The sequence below is a fragment of the Mesoplodon densirostris genome, chromosome 14 (assembly GCF_025265405.1).
Source record: "Mesoplodon densirostris isolate mMesDen1 chromosome 14, mMesDen1 primary haplotype, whole genome shotgun sequence".
Lineage (NCBI taxonomy): Eukaryota > Metazoa > Chordata > Mammalia > Artiodactyla > Ziphiidae > Mesoplodon > Mesoplodon densirostris.
In genome coordinates, this window is record NC_082674.1 from 11,669,673 (window position 1) to 11,687,495 (window position 17,823).

The 17,823-nt window shown below is 39.9% G+C and overlaps 1 protein-coding gene across 2 annotated transcripts in view; it reads right to left on the reverse strand.

Annotated features, from left to right (window-relative positions):
• The window catches only part of NBAS (NBAS subunit of NRZ tethering complex), a 345,026-nt gene that overhangs the window by 247,242 nt on the left and 79,961 nt on the right, over positions 1-17,823 (reverse strand). For both annotated transcript variants that reach the window (XM_060116919.1, XM_060116918.1), the window contains 7 exons: positions 16,897-17,154; positions 16,056-16,181; positions 12,838-12,989; positions 5,919-6,059; positions 5,577-5,655; positions 2,045-2,149; positions 1,540-1,676 (listed from right to left, as the gene is read on the reverse strand). In XM_060116919.1, coding sequence (XP_059972902.1) covers positions 1,540-1,676; positions 2,045-2,149; positions 5,577-5,655; positions 5,919-6,059; positions 12,838-12,989; positions 16,056-16,181; positions 16,897-17,154 — 998 coding nt within the window. The remainder of the gene's footprint in view (positions 1-1,539; positions 1,677-2,044; positions 2,150-5,576; positions 5,656-5,918; positions 6,060-12,837; positions 12,990-16,055; positions 16,182-16,896; positions 17,155-17,823) is intronic.

Sequence of the window (17,823 nt, forward strand, 5' to 3'; positions counted from 1 at the left end):
GTCCCTTCCCATATCACTGTAAGTTGCCAGTAGCTAGAGTCTGGAACAATGATTTCAGTCAGAGCCGTCATAATCCCTTACAGTGTATTTTATAGTTTACGAGCAGACTTCATACAGATCAATTCACCTATTACTAAAAGTATGCAACATGAGTAAGCAAGACAGGGACTCTCAACTCTTTTTAAGATTGGGCAAACAAATTCAGAAAGGAGGCAATTAATGACTGAGCCACATTTACTAGGGGGCTAGTTTACCGGACATAAAAGGTCTCACAAATGGACATATTCTTGCCTTCTGCCTCTATGTGGTCAGACAGAAGCAAGGTATGCTACTCCCAGGTGGCATTCAGGCCTGGGGCTGATGACCTGCCCATCTCCGGGCTACACACTGAGGCAAACACAGCTGAGTCTGGAACAACAGGGAGGATAAGGGTGTCAACCCTCCATGCAGTCAAAAACCCCTTATAACTTATAGTCAGCCCTCCATGCACGTGGATCCTCTGGACACACAGCTCCACATCCTCAGATTCAGCCAACTGAGGATCATGTCGTCTTGTAGTATTTACTACTGAAAAAAAGTCCATGTGTGAGTGGAACTGCACAGATTGAACCCGTGTTGTTCAAGGGTCAACTGTATATTCTCTTTTCTTCATTCTCAGGAAGTGATGTTCTGGCCTTTGGAAGCCCACCAGATGGAACAACTGGGTCTTAATGGTCCCACTGGTCTTAAGAGTCTATGTCACACGTCACAACCCAATTATCAAAAAGCCTTCAACTGAGATAAGGAGCATTAGTATAATAGGAAAGAGGTACTTTGGTTTCCCATCTATCTTTGTGCCTCTGGAACTTCATAGGGAGAAAAGGTTGTTGAGAAAAGCAGGATCCCCAGGACATTCCTGGGTTCCCTGGACCTACAGCCTAATATTGTCAGAACTACACTTCAATTTCTAAAAGATACAACTAATTCAAACAGACATTGTTATCCTAAAAACTGTTCTTAACCATAAAACACTATATATTGAGTACATAGTCATAAAGCTAGGAGACTTTCTTTTCTTTTTTTTTTTTTTTTTTTTAGTACCAGAAGACTTTCAAAAAAAAAAAAAAAGTAAAGTTCACATTCCGTACATTACAGTAATCCTATTATGCTAGACACATTTTGGTTTGGCCTCAGGATCACATAAAAATAAGTTAGAGGGGGCCTCCCTGGTGGCGCACTGGTTAAGAGTCCGCCTGCCGATGCAGGGGATACGGGTTCGTGCCCCGGTCTGGGAGGATCCCATATGCCGCGGAGTGGCTGGGCCCGTGAGCCATGGCCGCTGGGCCTGCGCATCCGGAGCCTGTGCTCCGCAACGGGAGAGGCCACAACAGTGAGAGGCCCACATACCGCAAAAAAAAAAAATAAGTTAGAAATCATTTTATAATCAGAAAAAAAAGTTTAAATTGTTTACATTTAAAATTTTTTTAATTTAAGATGTTTAACATGAAACAAAAATTGTTACTTAGTAAAAAGGTAAAATTCAGTGAACATAGTACATACCAAGCTTCAGGGAGCAAAACAGAATATTCATGTGGAGAAGTGGTCTCTGGGAAGTTGGAGAGAATTACAAGGCGATGAGGAAGCAGCTCAGATCCATGGTAAGTGAACAGAATTTCTAGGGCTTGTACATTACTTTCCTGTACAGAAGGCAAGGGCAAGTTTCTAACGTGAACCTTAGAAATAAAGGAGTGATTTTGGATGACAACATTCAAAACCTTAAAATTAACTTTTTTATGCAGTTCTGATATGAAGTGCTTTGAAAGATTCCTGATTTTTCCAGGTCTATATCACTTTTCTCAACCTAATGCTCTAAAAATTATTTTTAGAACTCAGAATGACGAATAAAAAAATTTTAACATGATTCTATTTTCTCTACATTTATTAATATAGTACAACACAGAAAGGAAATGTAATGATATATGCATGCAATAACATTAACTGCATGGCTCGAAGACTTAGAAAGTGTTAATAACCATAATTGTTTTATTTACAAAAAAGAAATTACCCGAGCATAAGTTCTTGCTGAGAGAACAATATTCTGATTTCTGAACTTCTTAAAGAATTCAGCATCATATCTCTGTTCAGATGCGTGAGGCACTCTGAGGATTTCCTGAGGGGAAACAGTGATTTAATGGAAAGGCTTTTAAATGTGGGTGACAAGAAAATATTAAAAACCATTACAACTCTGCCTACCTCAATAAATAAGGACTGAATTAATTAAACTCTCAACTGTTAACTAAAGTATTACATCTGTATTCTTGTCTTTATTTGGAAAATGGCTATATTTATAAATGCTGTTAATTAAAAAAAAATCCAGAAGTAAATGAAATAGGCAGTAAAATTACAGTAGGACAACCAAAATCCACCGCCTGGTAAAAACAAATAAGCAACAGCTACATATGGCTATGTACTATGGGCACCTGTCACATCTGTGTGAGAACTTTAGATTAACTTTACTGCTGCTGGAGTGATCTATGTAAATTGCAGATCGAACCATTCATTCTTTAATCAGATACTTAGTAGGTGTCAATAATGTGCAAGGGGCACTGTGATAGGCAGTGGTGATACAACGAACAATAATACAGCTTCCCTGCTCTCCAAGTAGCTCAAAATCTAGTAGGGAAGACGAACAAGCAGTAAGAACAGGTAAAGGGAAACACATAGGAAGGGTGCTAAAACTAGTCCTGGGAGGAGAGGGAAGGCCTCCCAGAAGGGACGCCAAAGCTGAAACATAAAGAATAAACAGCAGTTAGCCATGGCAATGGCAAGTGTAAATCTCCCCACTACAGCGGATGACTTCAGGCTCATTTCTCTTGTGTTTATGCTGAACCCCAGATACCTAGCATGCTGGCTTTCACATAATAAATAGCCAATAAATATCTGTTAACTGCATTAACTTACTGAGATAGGAAAGAGGGAAGAAAGAGGATGTTCAGAGGAGGTTCTTGCTTCCTATTTATTTAGACAAAATACTTACCTTCTCTAAGCCTCACATCCATAAAACTGAGAGGATAACAATACCTGCCTCAAAGGGCTGTCAAGAAATAATCTGAATTAAGTACCTAAGACACTGGCTGGCAAACAGTAAGTCCTCAACAAATATGTTGGTATTTTTTAAGGTATTCTCTTAACTACTGATTTCTTCAAATATTTCCTGAGCTCCTCAACAAGCCAGGTCTCGTTCAGAGCTCTGGTGATACTGCAGCAAACAAGACAAGACCCTTACCCTTATGGAGCTTCTATGCTTGCAGCCCGCCCCCCTGCACAGTAGTCCCATAGCCCCCTAAGTGAGCCTCCCTTTTTTTAAGGACTAGTTGAAATATCACTTCCTACAGAGTCTTCTTGCACATCCCCAGGAAAAACTTAATGTTTTGCTCCGTTATGCTCCCTCATCAATTCTTCATATCTTCGTTATCGTCACTTATTGCCCATATAATGAGGACTCCACAAGGACTATTCCTTGTTCATCTCTCTACCACCAGCACTGGCATAATATTTGGCACACAGTAGGAACTCATGTAAAATTTAAATAAATCCATTTTTATCTAATTTATCACAGAATTAATAAAATAAGCCATGCCCTACGATTAAAATGCAATGCCCATCTCTACCACTATCTAGCTGATTAGTCATTGTATCAGAACATCTTCATTTCTAAGTTTTAACGGCCAAGTTCATCAACTTCACCTACTTTTCAAAAGCTTAACTTAATTCCATTTTTGTGGGCTCAACAAATACTTTAAATTTCACTATTACCATGTAATAATAAATGCACTTACTACTGTCAAATAGGAAATAGCAATTCAATAACTAAAAAATAATAAAATAAAATTAACTGGAGGGCTTCGCTGGTGGCGCAGTGGTTGGGAGTCCGCCTGCCGATGCAGGGGACGCCGGTTCGTGCCCCAGTCCGGGGGGATCCCATATGCCGCGGAGCAGCTGGGCCCGTGGGCCATGGCCGCTGAGCCTGCGCGTCCGGAGCCTGTGCTCCGCAGCGGGAGAGGCCACAGCGGTGAGAGGCCCACGTACCGCAAAAAAAAAAAAAAAAAAAAAAAAAATTAACTGGAATGTGAAACTCTGAATATTTTATGGAACTTTTTCTTTTTAAGATCTCATCAGTGAAACTAAAGCTAAGTATAAAAAATAATAAACTAGGGGCCTCCCTGGTGGCGCAAGTGGTTGAGAGTCCGCCTGCCGATGCAGGGGATACGGGTTCGTGCCCCGGTCTGGGAGGATCCCATATGCCGCGGAGCGGCTGGGCCCGTGAGCCATGGCCGCTGAGCCTGCGCGTCCGGAGCCTGCGCGTCCGGAGCCTGTGCTCCGCAACGGGGGAGGCCACAACAGTGAGAGGCCCGCATACCGCAAAAAAAAAAAAAAAAAAAAAAAATAATAATAATAATAATAAACTATATCTGTACCAACATCAGTAATTCACAACATGCTTTTATATATTACGTCAATATCACAGAACTTGGACATAATAAAAGGATATGCTTTAAAATAATATGATCATCCAACAGTCAAACTAGTTGTACTACAGATAAAACTATTAGGAATGTTTTGTAACTTGTTTGTATGAAGTGATATACTAATTATCATGTTTACTAATAACCAGAGAAATAGCCCTCTTTTATCACTAGTATTTTGTTTGAAAACATTCTATTGTATTAACAGCTGGAGAATCAAATGCTTTTATTTGCCTGCAGGCATCACAAGTACTAAGTACCTCCATTACTATGGGGACAGGCATCATGTTATCAGATGTGATGTTTACTGAGTCCTTACTATGCGCCAATACCAAAAGCCACGGTGTGCCCACAGAAGGGAGGCTGAGACAGATGGAGGAAGTAAACTGCAAATGAAGTCAAATTTCAAAGGTGGGAAATTTATACTAAATCCTGGGTAATGTAAGCTATGAGGGTCATGTGAAAAAGCAATCTAAACTATGTCTATTTTATGAAATGCTTCTCACGCCTTTAACAATACCTAAATTTCATGGTACAGAGTGCTACTGAAATGCCCAACATGGGATATTTGTGTTTGTGGTCCCGAAGAAACAATTTTGAAGTATGCTTTAAGTTCAAGTGACTAACTCTGGCCATAATTAGCATCAAAGTTTAACCAACTAAATCCAAACCACTAATAAATCGTTAAAATTAAACAAGTCAGAAATATTCATATTAAGATTATTAAAACCCAGTGTATACTGAATTTGGTACTATAGACAGCTATATGCCATAACCTAAAGTTTAAATGTAAAATAAAGGTAAATGAAAAGGATTATAAATCTAGGAAACATAGATGCTCTGAGATGGCTAACACATTTCTACTCCCTAGACTAACAAAGCAACTCTGGCCTTTCATGAATCTCTAAATTTTACCAAAACTGATGTATAAGAGAACCTGCCTCTATACAAAATGAATTTTTCCCACATAAACAGTTCTAAAGACCAAGAATATCAGATATGAAGGCAGCCTCAGCACGTATAATGACAGATCAAATGAACATAATTGGTTTGATTAAAACTACTCCTTACCTCATATGTTGCAAGTCGATCTAAGTAGGTTAATAATTTCAGTCTACAACGGCAAAGTTCCTTTTGTTCCAGTGTTAACCTGTTTTGAACAACTGTATTAGGCCACTTATATTTACCTACAAGCACATTTCTCTAAGATCTAAAATAGAATAAAAATGATCAATATTCCATTAAGCCTCAAATTCATGGAACAGTACACAAAAGCACAAGGGTAAAACAATACTAAATGCATTTGATTTAACCTGCCGAAATAATGTACAGTAATTGTCACTGGTAAAGAACACACTCAGATTACTAGTTATTTTAAAGAAATTACCAAATGAACAGTAATAAATCATTTACTTTGAAAAGTTCACTAATTTAAGTAGTTCTTGTCTCTTCCTGAGCTCCTTCTCCCTTTTCTTCTCAGCAGGCTCTTCATCAGGTGGGGAAAGCTCCTCATAGGAGATACTGTCAACGTCTATTTCACCAAGTAGTGTAAATCTGTGAGAAAAAAAGAAAACCCAAATCTGTGTATTTTTTTAAATTTCATATAGTGAAGTACCTTCTCCTACTTTGATTTTATTACATTGGTTTCTGCAGAAACAGAAACAAGCAATTATTTGAAAGAAAGCTTTTTGCTATTTATTATAAGCAAAGCGATTCTTTCATTTATATCCATAGGATGGGCAAAATGTCATCAGTAATCATCACATGTAGAAACTCTGAATATCAAGAAAATGAAAACTGCTTAGGAAAACATGGGAGGTTATAGTCACCCACTGTGAAACAGCCTATGAAGAAAATGTTGCCCAGAGTTTACAATGTGAATCACTTCTATTTAAGGTCTTAAAATGGTAATGAATGTCAGTCTCATTTAAATTACTTATCAAATACACTATCACATTTATATCCCCCCGAAAGTTCCAAACGTTTGATGAACAGCAGCGCTTGTCAAATAACTTTATTACTGTTATTAACTGACATTTGTAGGGTGCTTAAGAGCTTATGAGGTGACTCCCTCTTGTGAGAGCACTGGAATCACAACAAACTGCTGAACAATCGTTGACAGAATGACACTGGAACTCACCAAAAAAGATACCCCACCTCCAAAGACAAAGGAGAAGCCACAGTGAGATGGTAGGAGGGGCACAATCATGATAAAATCAAATCCCAAGACCACTGGGTGGGTGACTCACAAACTGGAGAACAATTATACCACAGAAGTCCACCCACTGGAGTAAAGGTTCTGAGCCCCTCCGAGAGTCAGGCTTCCCACCTTGGGGGTCCAGCAACAGGAGGAGGGATTCCTAGAGAATCAGACTTTGAAGGCTAGCGGGATTTGACTGCAGGACTTCGACAGGACTGGGGGAAACAGAGACTCCACTCTTGGAGGGCACACAAAAAGTAGTGTGCACATCGGGACCCAGGGGAAGGAGCAGTGACCCAGTAAGAGACTGAACCAGACCTACCTGCTAGTGTTGGAGGGTCTCCTGCAGAGGCAGGGGGTGGCTGTGTCTCACCATGAGGACAAGGACACTGGCAACAGAAGTTCCGGGAAGTACTCCTTGGCATGAGCCCTCCCAGAGTCCGCCATTAGCCCCACCAAAGAGCCCGAGTAGACTCCAGTGCTGGGTTGCCTCAGGCCAAACAACCAACAGGGAGGGAACCCAGCCTCACCCATCAGCAGTCAAGCAGATTAAACTTTTATTGAGCTCTGCCAACCAGAGCAACACCCAGCTCTACCAACCACCAGTCCCTCCCATCAGAAAAATCCAACAAGCCTCTTAGATAGCCTCATCCACCAGAGGGCAGACAGCAGAAGCAAGAGGAATTAAAATCCTGCAGCTTGTGGAACAAAAACCACATTCACAGAAAGACAGACAAGATGAAAAGGCAGAGGGCTATGTACCAGATGAAGAAACAAAATAAAACCCTAGAAAAACAACTAAATGAAGTGGAGATAGGCAACCTTCCAGAAAAAGAATTCACAATAATGATAGTGAAGATAATCCAGGACCTCGGAAAAAGAATGGAGGCAAAGATTGAGAAGATGCAAGAAATGTTTAACAAAGACCTAGAAGAATTAAAGAACAAACAAACAGAGATGAACAATACAATAACTGAAACGAAAAATACACTAGAAGGAATCAATATCAGAATAACTGAGGCAGAAGAACAGATAAGTGACCTGGAAGACAGAAGGGTGGAATTCACTGCCGCAGAACAGAATAAAGAAAAAAGAATGAAAGGAAATGAAGACAGCCTAAGAGACCTCTGGGACAACATTAAACGCAACAACAGTCGCATTATAGGGGTCCCAGAAGGAGAAGAGAGAGAGAAAGGACCCGAGAAAATATTTGAAGAGATTATAGTCAAAAACTTCCCTAACATGGGAAAGGAAACAGCCACCCCAAGTCCAGGAAGGGCAGAGAGTCCCATACAGGATAAACCCAAGGAGAAACATGCCGAGACACACAGTAATCAAACTGGCAAAAATTAAAGACAAAGAAAAATTATTGAAAGCAGCAAGGGAAGAATGACAAATAACATACAAGGGAACTCCCATAAGGTTATCAGCTGATTTCTCAGCAGAAACTCTACAAACCAGAAGGCAGTGGCGTGACATATTTAAACTGATGAAAGGGAAGAACCTACAACCAAGATTACTCTACCCGGCAAGGATCTCATTCAGATTTGATGGAGAAATCAAAACCTTTACAGACAAGCAAAAGATAACAGCACCAGCACCACCAAACCAGCTCGAAAACAAATGCTAAAGGAACTTCTCTAAGTGGGAAACACAAGAGAAGAAAAGGACCTACAGAAACAAACCCAAAACAAGTAAGAAAATGGTCATAGGAACATACGTATCGATAATTACCTTAAACGTGAATGGATTAAATGCTCCAACCAAAAGGCACAGGCTTGTTGAATGGATACAAAAACAAGACCCATATATATGCTGTCTACAAGAGACCCACTTCAGGCCTAGGGACACATACAGACTAAAAGTGAGGGGATGGAAAAAGACAGTCCATGCAAACGGAAATCAAAAGAAAGCTGGAGTAGCAATACTCCTATCAGATAAAACAGACGTTAAAATAAAGAATGTTATAAGAGACAAGGAAGGACACTACATAATGATCAAGGGATCAATCCAAGAAGAAGATATAACAATTATAAATATATATGCACCCAACATAGGAGCACCTCAGTACATAAGGCAACTGCTAACAGCTCTAAAAGAGGAAATCGACAGTAACACAATAATAGTGGGGGACTTTAACACCTCACTTACACCAATGGACAGATCTTCCAAACAGAAAATTAATAAGGAAACACAAGCTTTAAATGACACAATAGACCAGAGAGATTTAACTGACATTTAAAGGACCTTCCATCCAAAAAGAGCAGATTACACTTTCTTCTCAAGTGCACACAGAACATTCCCCAGGATAGATCACCTCTTGGGTCACAAATCAAGCCTCAGTAAGTTTAAGAAAACTGAAATCATATCAAGCATCTTTTCCTACCACAATGCTATGAGATTAGAAATCAATTACAGGGAAACAAACGTAAAAAACATAAACACATGGAGGCTAAACAATACATTACTAAATAATCAAGAGATCATTGAAGAAATCAAAGAGGAAATCCAAAAATACCTAGAGACAAATGACAATGAAAACACAACGATCCAAAACCTATGGGATGCAGCAAAAGCAGTTCTAAGAGGGAAGTTTATAGCAATACAATCCTACATCAAGAAACAACAAACATCTCAAATAAACAACCCAAACTTACACCTAAAGGAACTAGAGAAAGAAGAACAAACAAAACCCAAAGTTAGTAGAAGGAAAGAAATCATAAAGATCAGAGCAGAAATAAATGTAACAGAAACAAAGAATAGCAAAAATCAATAAAACTAAAAGCTGGTTCTTTGAGAAGGTAAACAAAATTGATAAACCATTAGCCAGACTCATCAAGAAAAAAGAGGGAGAGGACTCAAATCAATAAAATTAGAAATGAAAAAGGAGAAGTTACAACAGACACCAGAGAAATACAAAGCATCCTAAGAGACAAGCAACTCTATGCCAATAAAATGGACAACCTGGAAGAAATGGACAAATTCTTAGAAAGGTATAACCTCCCAAGACTGAACCAGGAAGAAATAGAAAATATGAGCAGACCAATCACAAGCACTGAAATTGAGACTGTGATTAAAAACCTTCCAACAAACAAAAGTCCAGGACCAGATGGCTTCACAGGTGAATTCTATCAAACAGTTAGAGAAGAGCTAACACCCATCCTTCTCAAACTCTTCCAAAAGACTGAAGAGGAAGGAACACTCCCAAACTCATTCTACGAGGCCACCATCACCCTGATACCAAAACCAAAGATACTACAAAAAAAGACAATTACAGACCAATATCACTGATGAATATAGATGCAAAAATCCTCAACAAAATACTAGCAAACAGAATCCAACAACACATTAAAAGGATCATACACCATGATCAAGTGGGATTTATCCCAGGGATGCAAGGATTCCTCAATATATGCAAATCAATCAATGTGATACACCATATTAACAAACTGAAGAATAAAAACCATATGATCATCTCAATAGATGCAGGAAAAGCTTTTGACAAAATTCAACACCAATTTATGATAAAAACTCTCCAGAAAGTGGGCATAGAGGGAACCTACCTCAACATAATAAAGGCCCTATATGACAAACCCACAGCAAACATCATTCTCAGTGGTGAAAAACTGAAATCATTTCCTCTAAGATCAGGAACAAGACAAGGATGTCCACTCTCACCACTATTATTCAACATAGTTTTGGAAGTCCTAGCCATGGCAATCAGAGAAGAAAAAGAAATAAAAGGAATACATATTGGAAAAGAAGTAAAACTGTCACTGTTTGCAGATGACATGATACTATACATAGAGAATCCTAAAGAAGCCACCAGAAAACTACTAGAGCTAATCAATGAATTTGGAAAAGTTGCAGGATACAAAATTAATGCACAGAAATCTCTTGCATTCCTATACACTAATGATGAAAAATCTGAAAGAGAAATTAAGGAAACACTCCCATTTACCACTGCAACAAAAAGAATAAAATACCTAGGAATAAACCTACCTAGGGAGACAAAAGACCTGTATGCAGAAAACTATAAGACACTGATGAAAGAAATTAAAGATGATACAAACAGATGCAGAGATATACCATGTTCTTGGATTGGAAGAATCAATATTGTGAAAATGAGTCTACTACCCAAAGCAATCTACAGATTCACTGCAATTCCTATCAAATTACCAATGGCATTTTTTACAGACTAGAACAAAAAATCTTAAAATTTGTATGGAGACACAAAAGACCCCAAATAGCCAAAGCAGTCTTGAGGGGAAAAAATGGAGCAGGAGGAATCAGACTCCCTGACTTCAGACTATACTACAAAGCTACAGTAATCAAGACAATATGGTACTGGCACAAAAACAGAAATATAGATCAATGGAACAGGATAGAAAGCCCAGCGATAAACCCACGCACCTATGCTCAACTAATCTGTGGCAAAAGAGGCAAAGATATACAACGGAAAAAAGACAGTCTCTTCAATAAGTGGTACTGGGAAAACTGGACAGCTACGTGTAAAAGAATGAAATTAGAACACTCCCTAACACCATACACAAAAATAAACTCAAAATGGATTAGAGACCTAAATGTAAGACCGGACACTATAAAACTCTTAGAGGAAAACATAGGAAGAACATTCTTTGACATAAGTCACAGAAAGATCTTTTTTGATCCACCTCTTAAGAGTCATGGAAATAAAAAAAAAAATAAACAAATGAGACCTAATGAAACTTAAAAGCTTTTGCAAAGCAAAGGAAACTACAAACAAGACAAAAAGACAACCCTCAGAATGGGAGAAAATATTTGCAAATGAATCAACAGACAAAGGATTAATCTCCAAAATATATAAACAGCTCATGCAGCTCAATATTAAAAAAACAAACAACCCAATCCAAAAATGGGCAGAAGACCTAAATAGATATTTCTCCAAAGAGGACATACAGATGGCCAAGACACACATGAAAAGCTGTTCAACATCACTAATTATTAGAGAAATGCAAAGCAAAACTACAATGAGGTATCACCTCACACAAGTTAGAATGGGCATCATCAGAAAATCTACAAACAACAAATGCTGGAGAGGGTGTGGAGAAAAGGGAACGCTCTTGCACTGTTGCGGGGAATGTAAATTGATAGAGCCACTGTGGAGAACAGTATGGAGGTTCCTTAAAAAACTAAAAATAGAACTACCATGTGACCCAGCAATCCCACTACTGGGCAAATACCCTGAGAAAACCATAATTCAAAAAGACACATGCGCCCCAATGTTCACTGCAGCACTATTTACAATAGCCAGGACGTGGAAGCAACCTAAATGCCCATCGACAGACGAATGGATAAAGAAGATGTGGTACATATATACAATGGAATATTACTCAGCCATAAAAAGGAACGAAGTTGGGTCATTTGTAGAGACGTGGATGGACCTAGAGACTGTCATACAGAGTGAAGTAAGTCAGAAAGAGAAAAACAAATATCGTATATTAATGCATATATTTGGAACCTAGAAAAATGGTACAGATGAACCGGTTTGCAGGGCAGAAATTGAGACACAGATGTAGAGAACAAGCGTATGGACACCAAGGGGGGAAGGTGGCAGGGGGTGGTGGTGGTGGTGGTATGAATTGTGAGATTGGGATTGACATGTAGACACTAATATGTATAAAATGGGTAACTAATAAGAACCTGCTGTTTAAAAAAATAAATAAAATAAAATTCAAAAAAAAAGTTTAGGAGGTGCTTTCACAAGATATATAACTTAATCAAGGTAATTCTCTGAAGAAGGACACAATGCTACAGATAAGGTAAGTGAATGAAGCTCAGACTTTCCTACGGTGGTTCAATTCACCGGTAAGCGCACCTAGGCGCATGCCGCCTTAACCTCACAGCTTAGAAACGGCCAGCATTCAATAAATGTTTGTAGAATTTGCTCTTTCCTTAGCATCAAGTTATCATATGTAAACGTATTTAACTTAAAGGAAAGAAAACTGACCTCAGATAAAAAAGCATTAATCAAAGGCAACTGCTTCATTGCAGAATAACCTAAATAAAGAAAAGTTTACCCTTTCCAATGTCTCAGCTTACAAGTTTTCACAAAGTCACCTTTACTTCTATCCACATCTTTCCAGAACCAACCTGCCATCATCTGCTCCTTTCCCTATGGCTAAAAGAGCCTCCAGGTCTGTGCCTTTTAATCCATATTGAAGCAGTTCTTTTGCAGCATCCACATTTTCAGGAACTCTTTCCAAGCACTCATGAAGAACCCAGGATCGTTTCTTTATTTTACTCTGGATATAGAGAAAATTAAAAAACAGAGGCATTAAAGAAATCATGACATCTGAGAGCACCTGAGAACTGCCTTCTAGAATTATAAAGATATACGTAAGAGTAGAGCTACCTGAAACCTTGGCCACAAGCAGCTGCTAGAGCATCTCAACATTAAAAAGCTACTTTCCTAACAGTGATTAGGACTGGGTATAGGGCATGTGATTCCAAATGCTTTCTTTCTTCATCTAATGAAACACACTGAAACACAAAGTTCAGTACTCTTTTTTGGAAACATAAAAAGCTCTTTCCAGACTTTTTAGTTGCTCTTTAGTTTGCACTTGGGCTGTATAGAAGAGTAGAAAATAAAGAAGGCAAGATTTATCTTCTTGTAACAAACATGCTTAACTTTGAAACAAAACTAATGAGGCATAGCATGTCAAGGTTCTGTATTTACTTGACCATGAGATGTACTCCAAAGCACAGTTGATAATTTAATCATAAAAAGTCATGGTATGTTGTTCCTTGGAAAGACGAAGGGCCCATAGGTACTTCCCTCCCAACAGCTTCCTCTGACTCCATTCAAAATTCCTGACTTGCCCTCTTCCTAGAAAGAGTCCTCGTGGATACAAATTTAGGGTAAAATCTGACTCATACCCTACACATTCCTTTACACATTCCTTCATATCAATTCTTTCCTGAAATGTCTCTGAACTCACATCCCCTTCTCTACATCTATGTCCTCCGTATCAGTCCATGTCATTGACACGTAACAACTGGGACACTGCAGGAGTCTCTTGCCTTTGGCAAGGTTTCCCACCTGAACCCAAATCAATGTATCTTTCTAATCAATATGCCCCAGTGTTCACCATCATGGAATCTCAGATCCAACAGACTGGTTTCCTTACAGAGCCATTCATCCAGGAAATATTTACTGAGTACTTTTTGTGTGCCATGAAAATAGAGCAATGAATAAGCCAGGTTTAGTCACTGGCCTCATGAGTCGTGCTCATTTTCTTTTAATTTGCTCATACAACTTGTCCCATTAAGAATGCCTTCCTCTCTTCTAGCTCTACTTTGAATCCTTTCAAATCCCTGCCCAAAACATCTTCACTATATGAAGACTTCCACAACCAGAGTCTATAATGATTGCTACCTTCACTGGGTTCCCACAGCATTTGTCCGCAATCCTCTTGTATGGTCATTTCTATAATGAAGGCATAAAGCTTGTCTTCTTGGTAAGATCATAAGCTCCCTAAAAGCGAAGGCCATATTTATGCCACTCCTGTACCCCTTTACCATTCCTGGCATAGTGCTTTTACTCTTCACTGCCTATTTATTTTGCTGAATTAAGTATTTCCCTCAATAAAAAATGTACATAATTTGTCTCTCCTAACATTTGTCAGCTCCTTCAGAGACCAAATCTGCTTTCTACTGTGTTACAGAAAAGGCCGTTAAGTGGATATACATGAACTCATGAGCTCACTGTCCTGAGTCACAAAAGAAAGAAAGATAATATAGGTTTGCTGTTCTGATATTCTAAAGAAAATACAAGCAACTTTGTCTTCTTCCTTTATTTCATTATCTTTCATGCTCTCTCAATTCTGATATCTTACTTGTATTAACAGTTCATCTTCCCGTTTGGTTGAAGCATCAACTTCTTACACACAACTTTTTCAGATTACGTTTTTATTTATTTTTAATTACACATGTACATGAATTTTTAGGGAAAACAACTACCATAAAAATTTCCCAACATGTCTTAGAATATTCCTAAATGCAAAGGTATTTGCCTTCCTAAATGTCACATGAGAAGTCAGCACCTTCTAAAAATAGGTATGAATCCAACTACTTCCTTACAAAGGTGCCAATGATTCAAATAAACAGCCAACAAAGTAACTCTAACTGTGGTAGCACATAGCAGGAAGGATTTAACTGCAGGATTTAAGCAAAAAGGGGGTATTTGGCAAGCTTGATATGACAGTTATCTATTTATTGCCTCTCAGCCTCAAAAGTACTCTTCAGAGCCAGCTATGGGATAAACAGCCTTTCCCATTTGCGGCTGACACAATATTAAGCTTTGTCAACAGAGGGCGCTGGAGGCCACTGCAGAGGAAGAGGCTCTGGTCTCTAGTCCACATGTGCGCTGGTTCTGTTCTTGCTCCTGTCTTGGCAATGCCGGCAGGCGACATCTGGTGGTGCTTACTTCCCCCTCCCTCCTTTGGAGGACGACTTCCCACTTAGTGTCAGCTGCACTCCCATGGACAGATTCCTCCGCAGCGAATCCTCCCAGACACCTGAAGGGGAAGCTCCCTAAACTAGGCTCGCCTACACTCCAGGGGGAATTTTTTTTCTTTTCAGTCCTGGCCACGGTTCCTTATCTACCAGCCTTCATGTTGGTGGGGGTCTCCCTACTTACCAGTCCCTGGGGTTTTCCGACCCCCCAGCCTCAGTTCACGGCCACCCTAGCAACAGGCATCCAGCTGGCCCATCCATCCCACCTTTCCCTGCCTGCCAGCCTTGGCTACTATGGACCAGACGTGGCCTCAGGCATTCCAGAGAACTGCTCTTCCGTCCCATGTGCTGCAACCACTCCTTGTCCAATGAAGCCTGAATCCCAGCCCAGGGGGGGCCCTCCCTCCCGAGTTTGGTCCCTCCTCGGGTACATTCCGTTCAGCCCCAGGGTATTCCTTAGAGTTCTCTTTGCCCTCATAGAGTTAATCTCTCGTTACTAGAAAATATTAATTCTCCATATTAAAACTGTTCCTGTTCAGATTACTGTGTGGTTCCTGGCTTCTGACAGGACCCTGACTGATGGAGGTGAACAGAGGTTAATGGAGGCAGATGAAGGGAAAGGATCAGGCCAGGACCAGGCAGTTGGCTGGTTTATCAGTGAATATTTGGTCACGTGTCTTCTGCACCAACGTCCAGCTGCAGGGCCGACAGAACCCGATAATTTTTCAAGGTAGAATAAAACACTTCATATAGAAAACTCAGCAGTGAAAAGTACTCCAACATGAAGCCCTACAGCCAAAAGTTATTCCATAAGTTTGAATTTTACTGCATGTTCCCCCAAAATTTAAACATACCAAGTAATTCTGAATTGAAGCAATGTTGACAGCTGACTTCCTCCACTGCCTCTGATACACCAGGTCAGTATCCAGGCCGTAGGTCTGAGCCAGAGACAAGGCTTCCTCATACTCTTCACTTTCGATCTTTGGACAAGGAAATGGAACACGAATGTGACATTACCGAGCCATCTGCAGTGTCAATACGATGACAGAATGAACAAGGATAGCGTAGGTCATTCCTAACCACCTTCATGTGCACTGCGGCACCAGAAGCTCACAAACGTGACAAGGGGCAGATAGATCAAGTCTTTCTTTTAAGTGCTTTAACAGAAAGATGAGAAACAGAGGTGAAATACCCATGGTTATAAAGTAAAACGGCAAAACCAGGACAAGCAGGGCGGTCCGACTCCTCCTCCAGGACTCTGCTTGTGACAATGCAGCACAAACACGTGGAATACTCAGTGTTGATCAAATCTGCTTCCCAGGCAAACCCCGGACTAGAAAGCAAGTCTGCAGTTCTTCCCTCATCTGCTGCAGTCTGAGGAGAGAGCTGTACTTCAGCACAGAGGAAGTGAGAGCTGAAGGCCATACGAAGTGGAGCGAAAACCTGGGCAGAGCCACCAAGTGGACAATCGGTCCACATGAGCTCACCTCCCATCCACTGCTCTTACTGTGACTGCTCAGGCACGAAGACCACCGTTATTCTCAGCAGCTTTACCACACTGACATGGCTAAGATGTCAATGATAATAACAATCCCTCTTTAAATCTCTTCCTTTATTAAAAAACAATAGTTTTTTCTCAATAGAGGCCAATCAAATCTGACGCTGTGACCGTGGATAGTAAGGGGACACCCTCACCTTCCTCTGGTAGAGCTCCTCTGGGGTCGTAGACCGCAGGCTCACCAGGCGGTAGTTTTTAGTAATGGTTCGCGGGCGTTTCCGGGCTGGTGCGAACCGCTCCATCTCGGTCACTAAGTACAAGCCCTGTTTAATGTAACCAAAGTAGCGAGCCTTGGCAGATACTTCCTGATCGGAATCCGAATGCTCCTCTCCGTCAGCTTCTTCTCCCGCCCTCGTCTCCAAACGAGATCGTTTGGGGGCAAGTTTAATCTCGCACTGAATTGAAAAAGGAGAGGTTGAATGAATAGTGAGGAACTAAAGATAAGTGTTTAGAGCTAATGAGAAAAATAGTTTTAATTCTACTCTGGTTTGATTCATTACATCAGCCGTGGGATTAAAACTAAGAATGGAATTCAAAGAAATCCAACAACAAATGCTATATATTTACATCAATAGCTCCAGAAATAAGCACAGAAGTTATTGGCTCCAAATCTCTAAAACTAAAGCCTGTTTTAATAATAGGTCATTAATACGGTCTTGTAAAATATATACCTGGTAATTATTTTAGGGAAATAAAGGAGTTGAGAATGTTATTTTCTTTCTTTTTGAGATTTTTATACCTGCTGTGAAAAAACGATTTTTCCATCTATTTAGCAACATGAACATGAAGGTATTTATTTGCTTTATCAAGCATAGCTCCCCAGCTTTTAAACAATGTCTTCAGAAAGTTCTGAGTCTGAAGGCTGCCTGTTAACGATAACTTTCATTCCAGACCTAACAGAGTTGCCTTCGATTTTAAGCCCTGGTTCTCTTTAAAGCACATCTTTAGACTCGGTACCAAACTTAAGGGGAGAAGACATTTGTCAGTCTGCACTGAAGTGAAGGCTATTGAAGGCCATTACCTTGAAAGACTTAAAATAATTTTAAATGACCAAAACATAACTC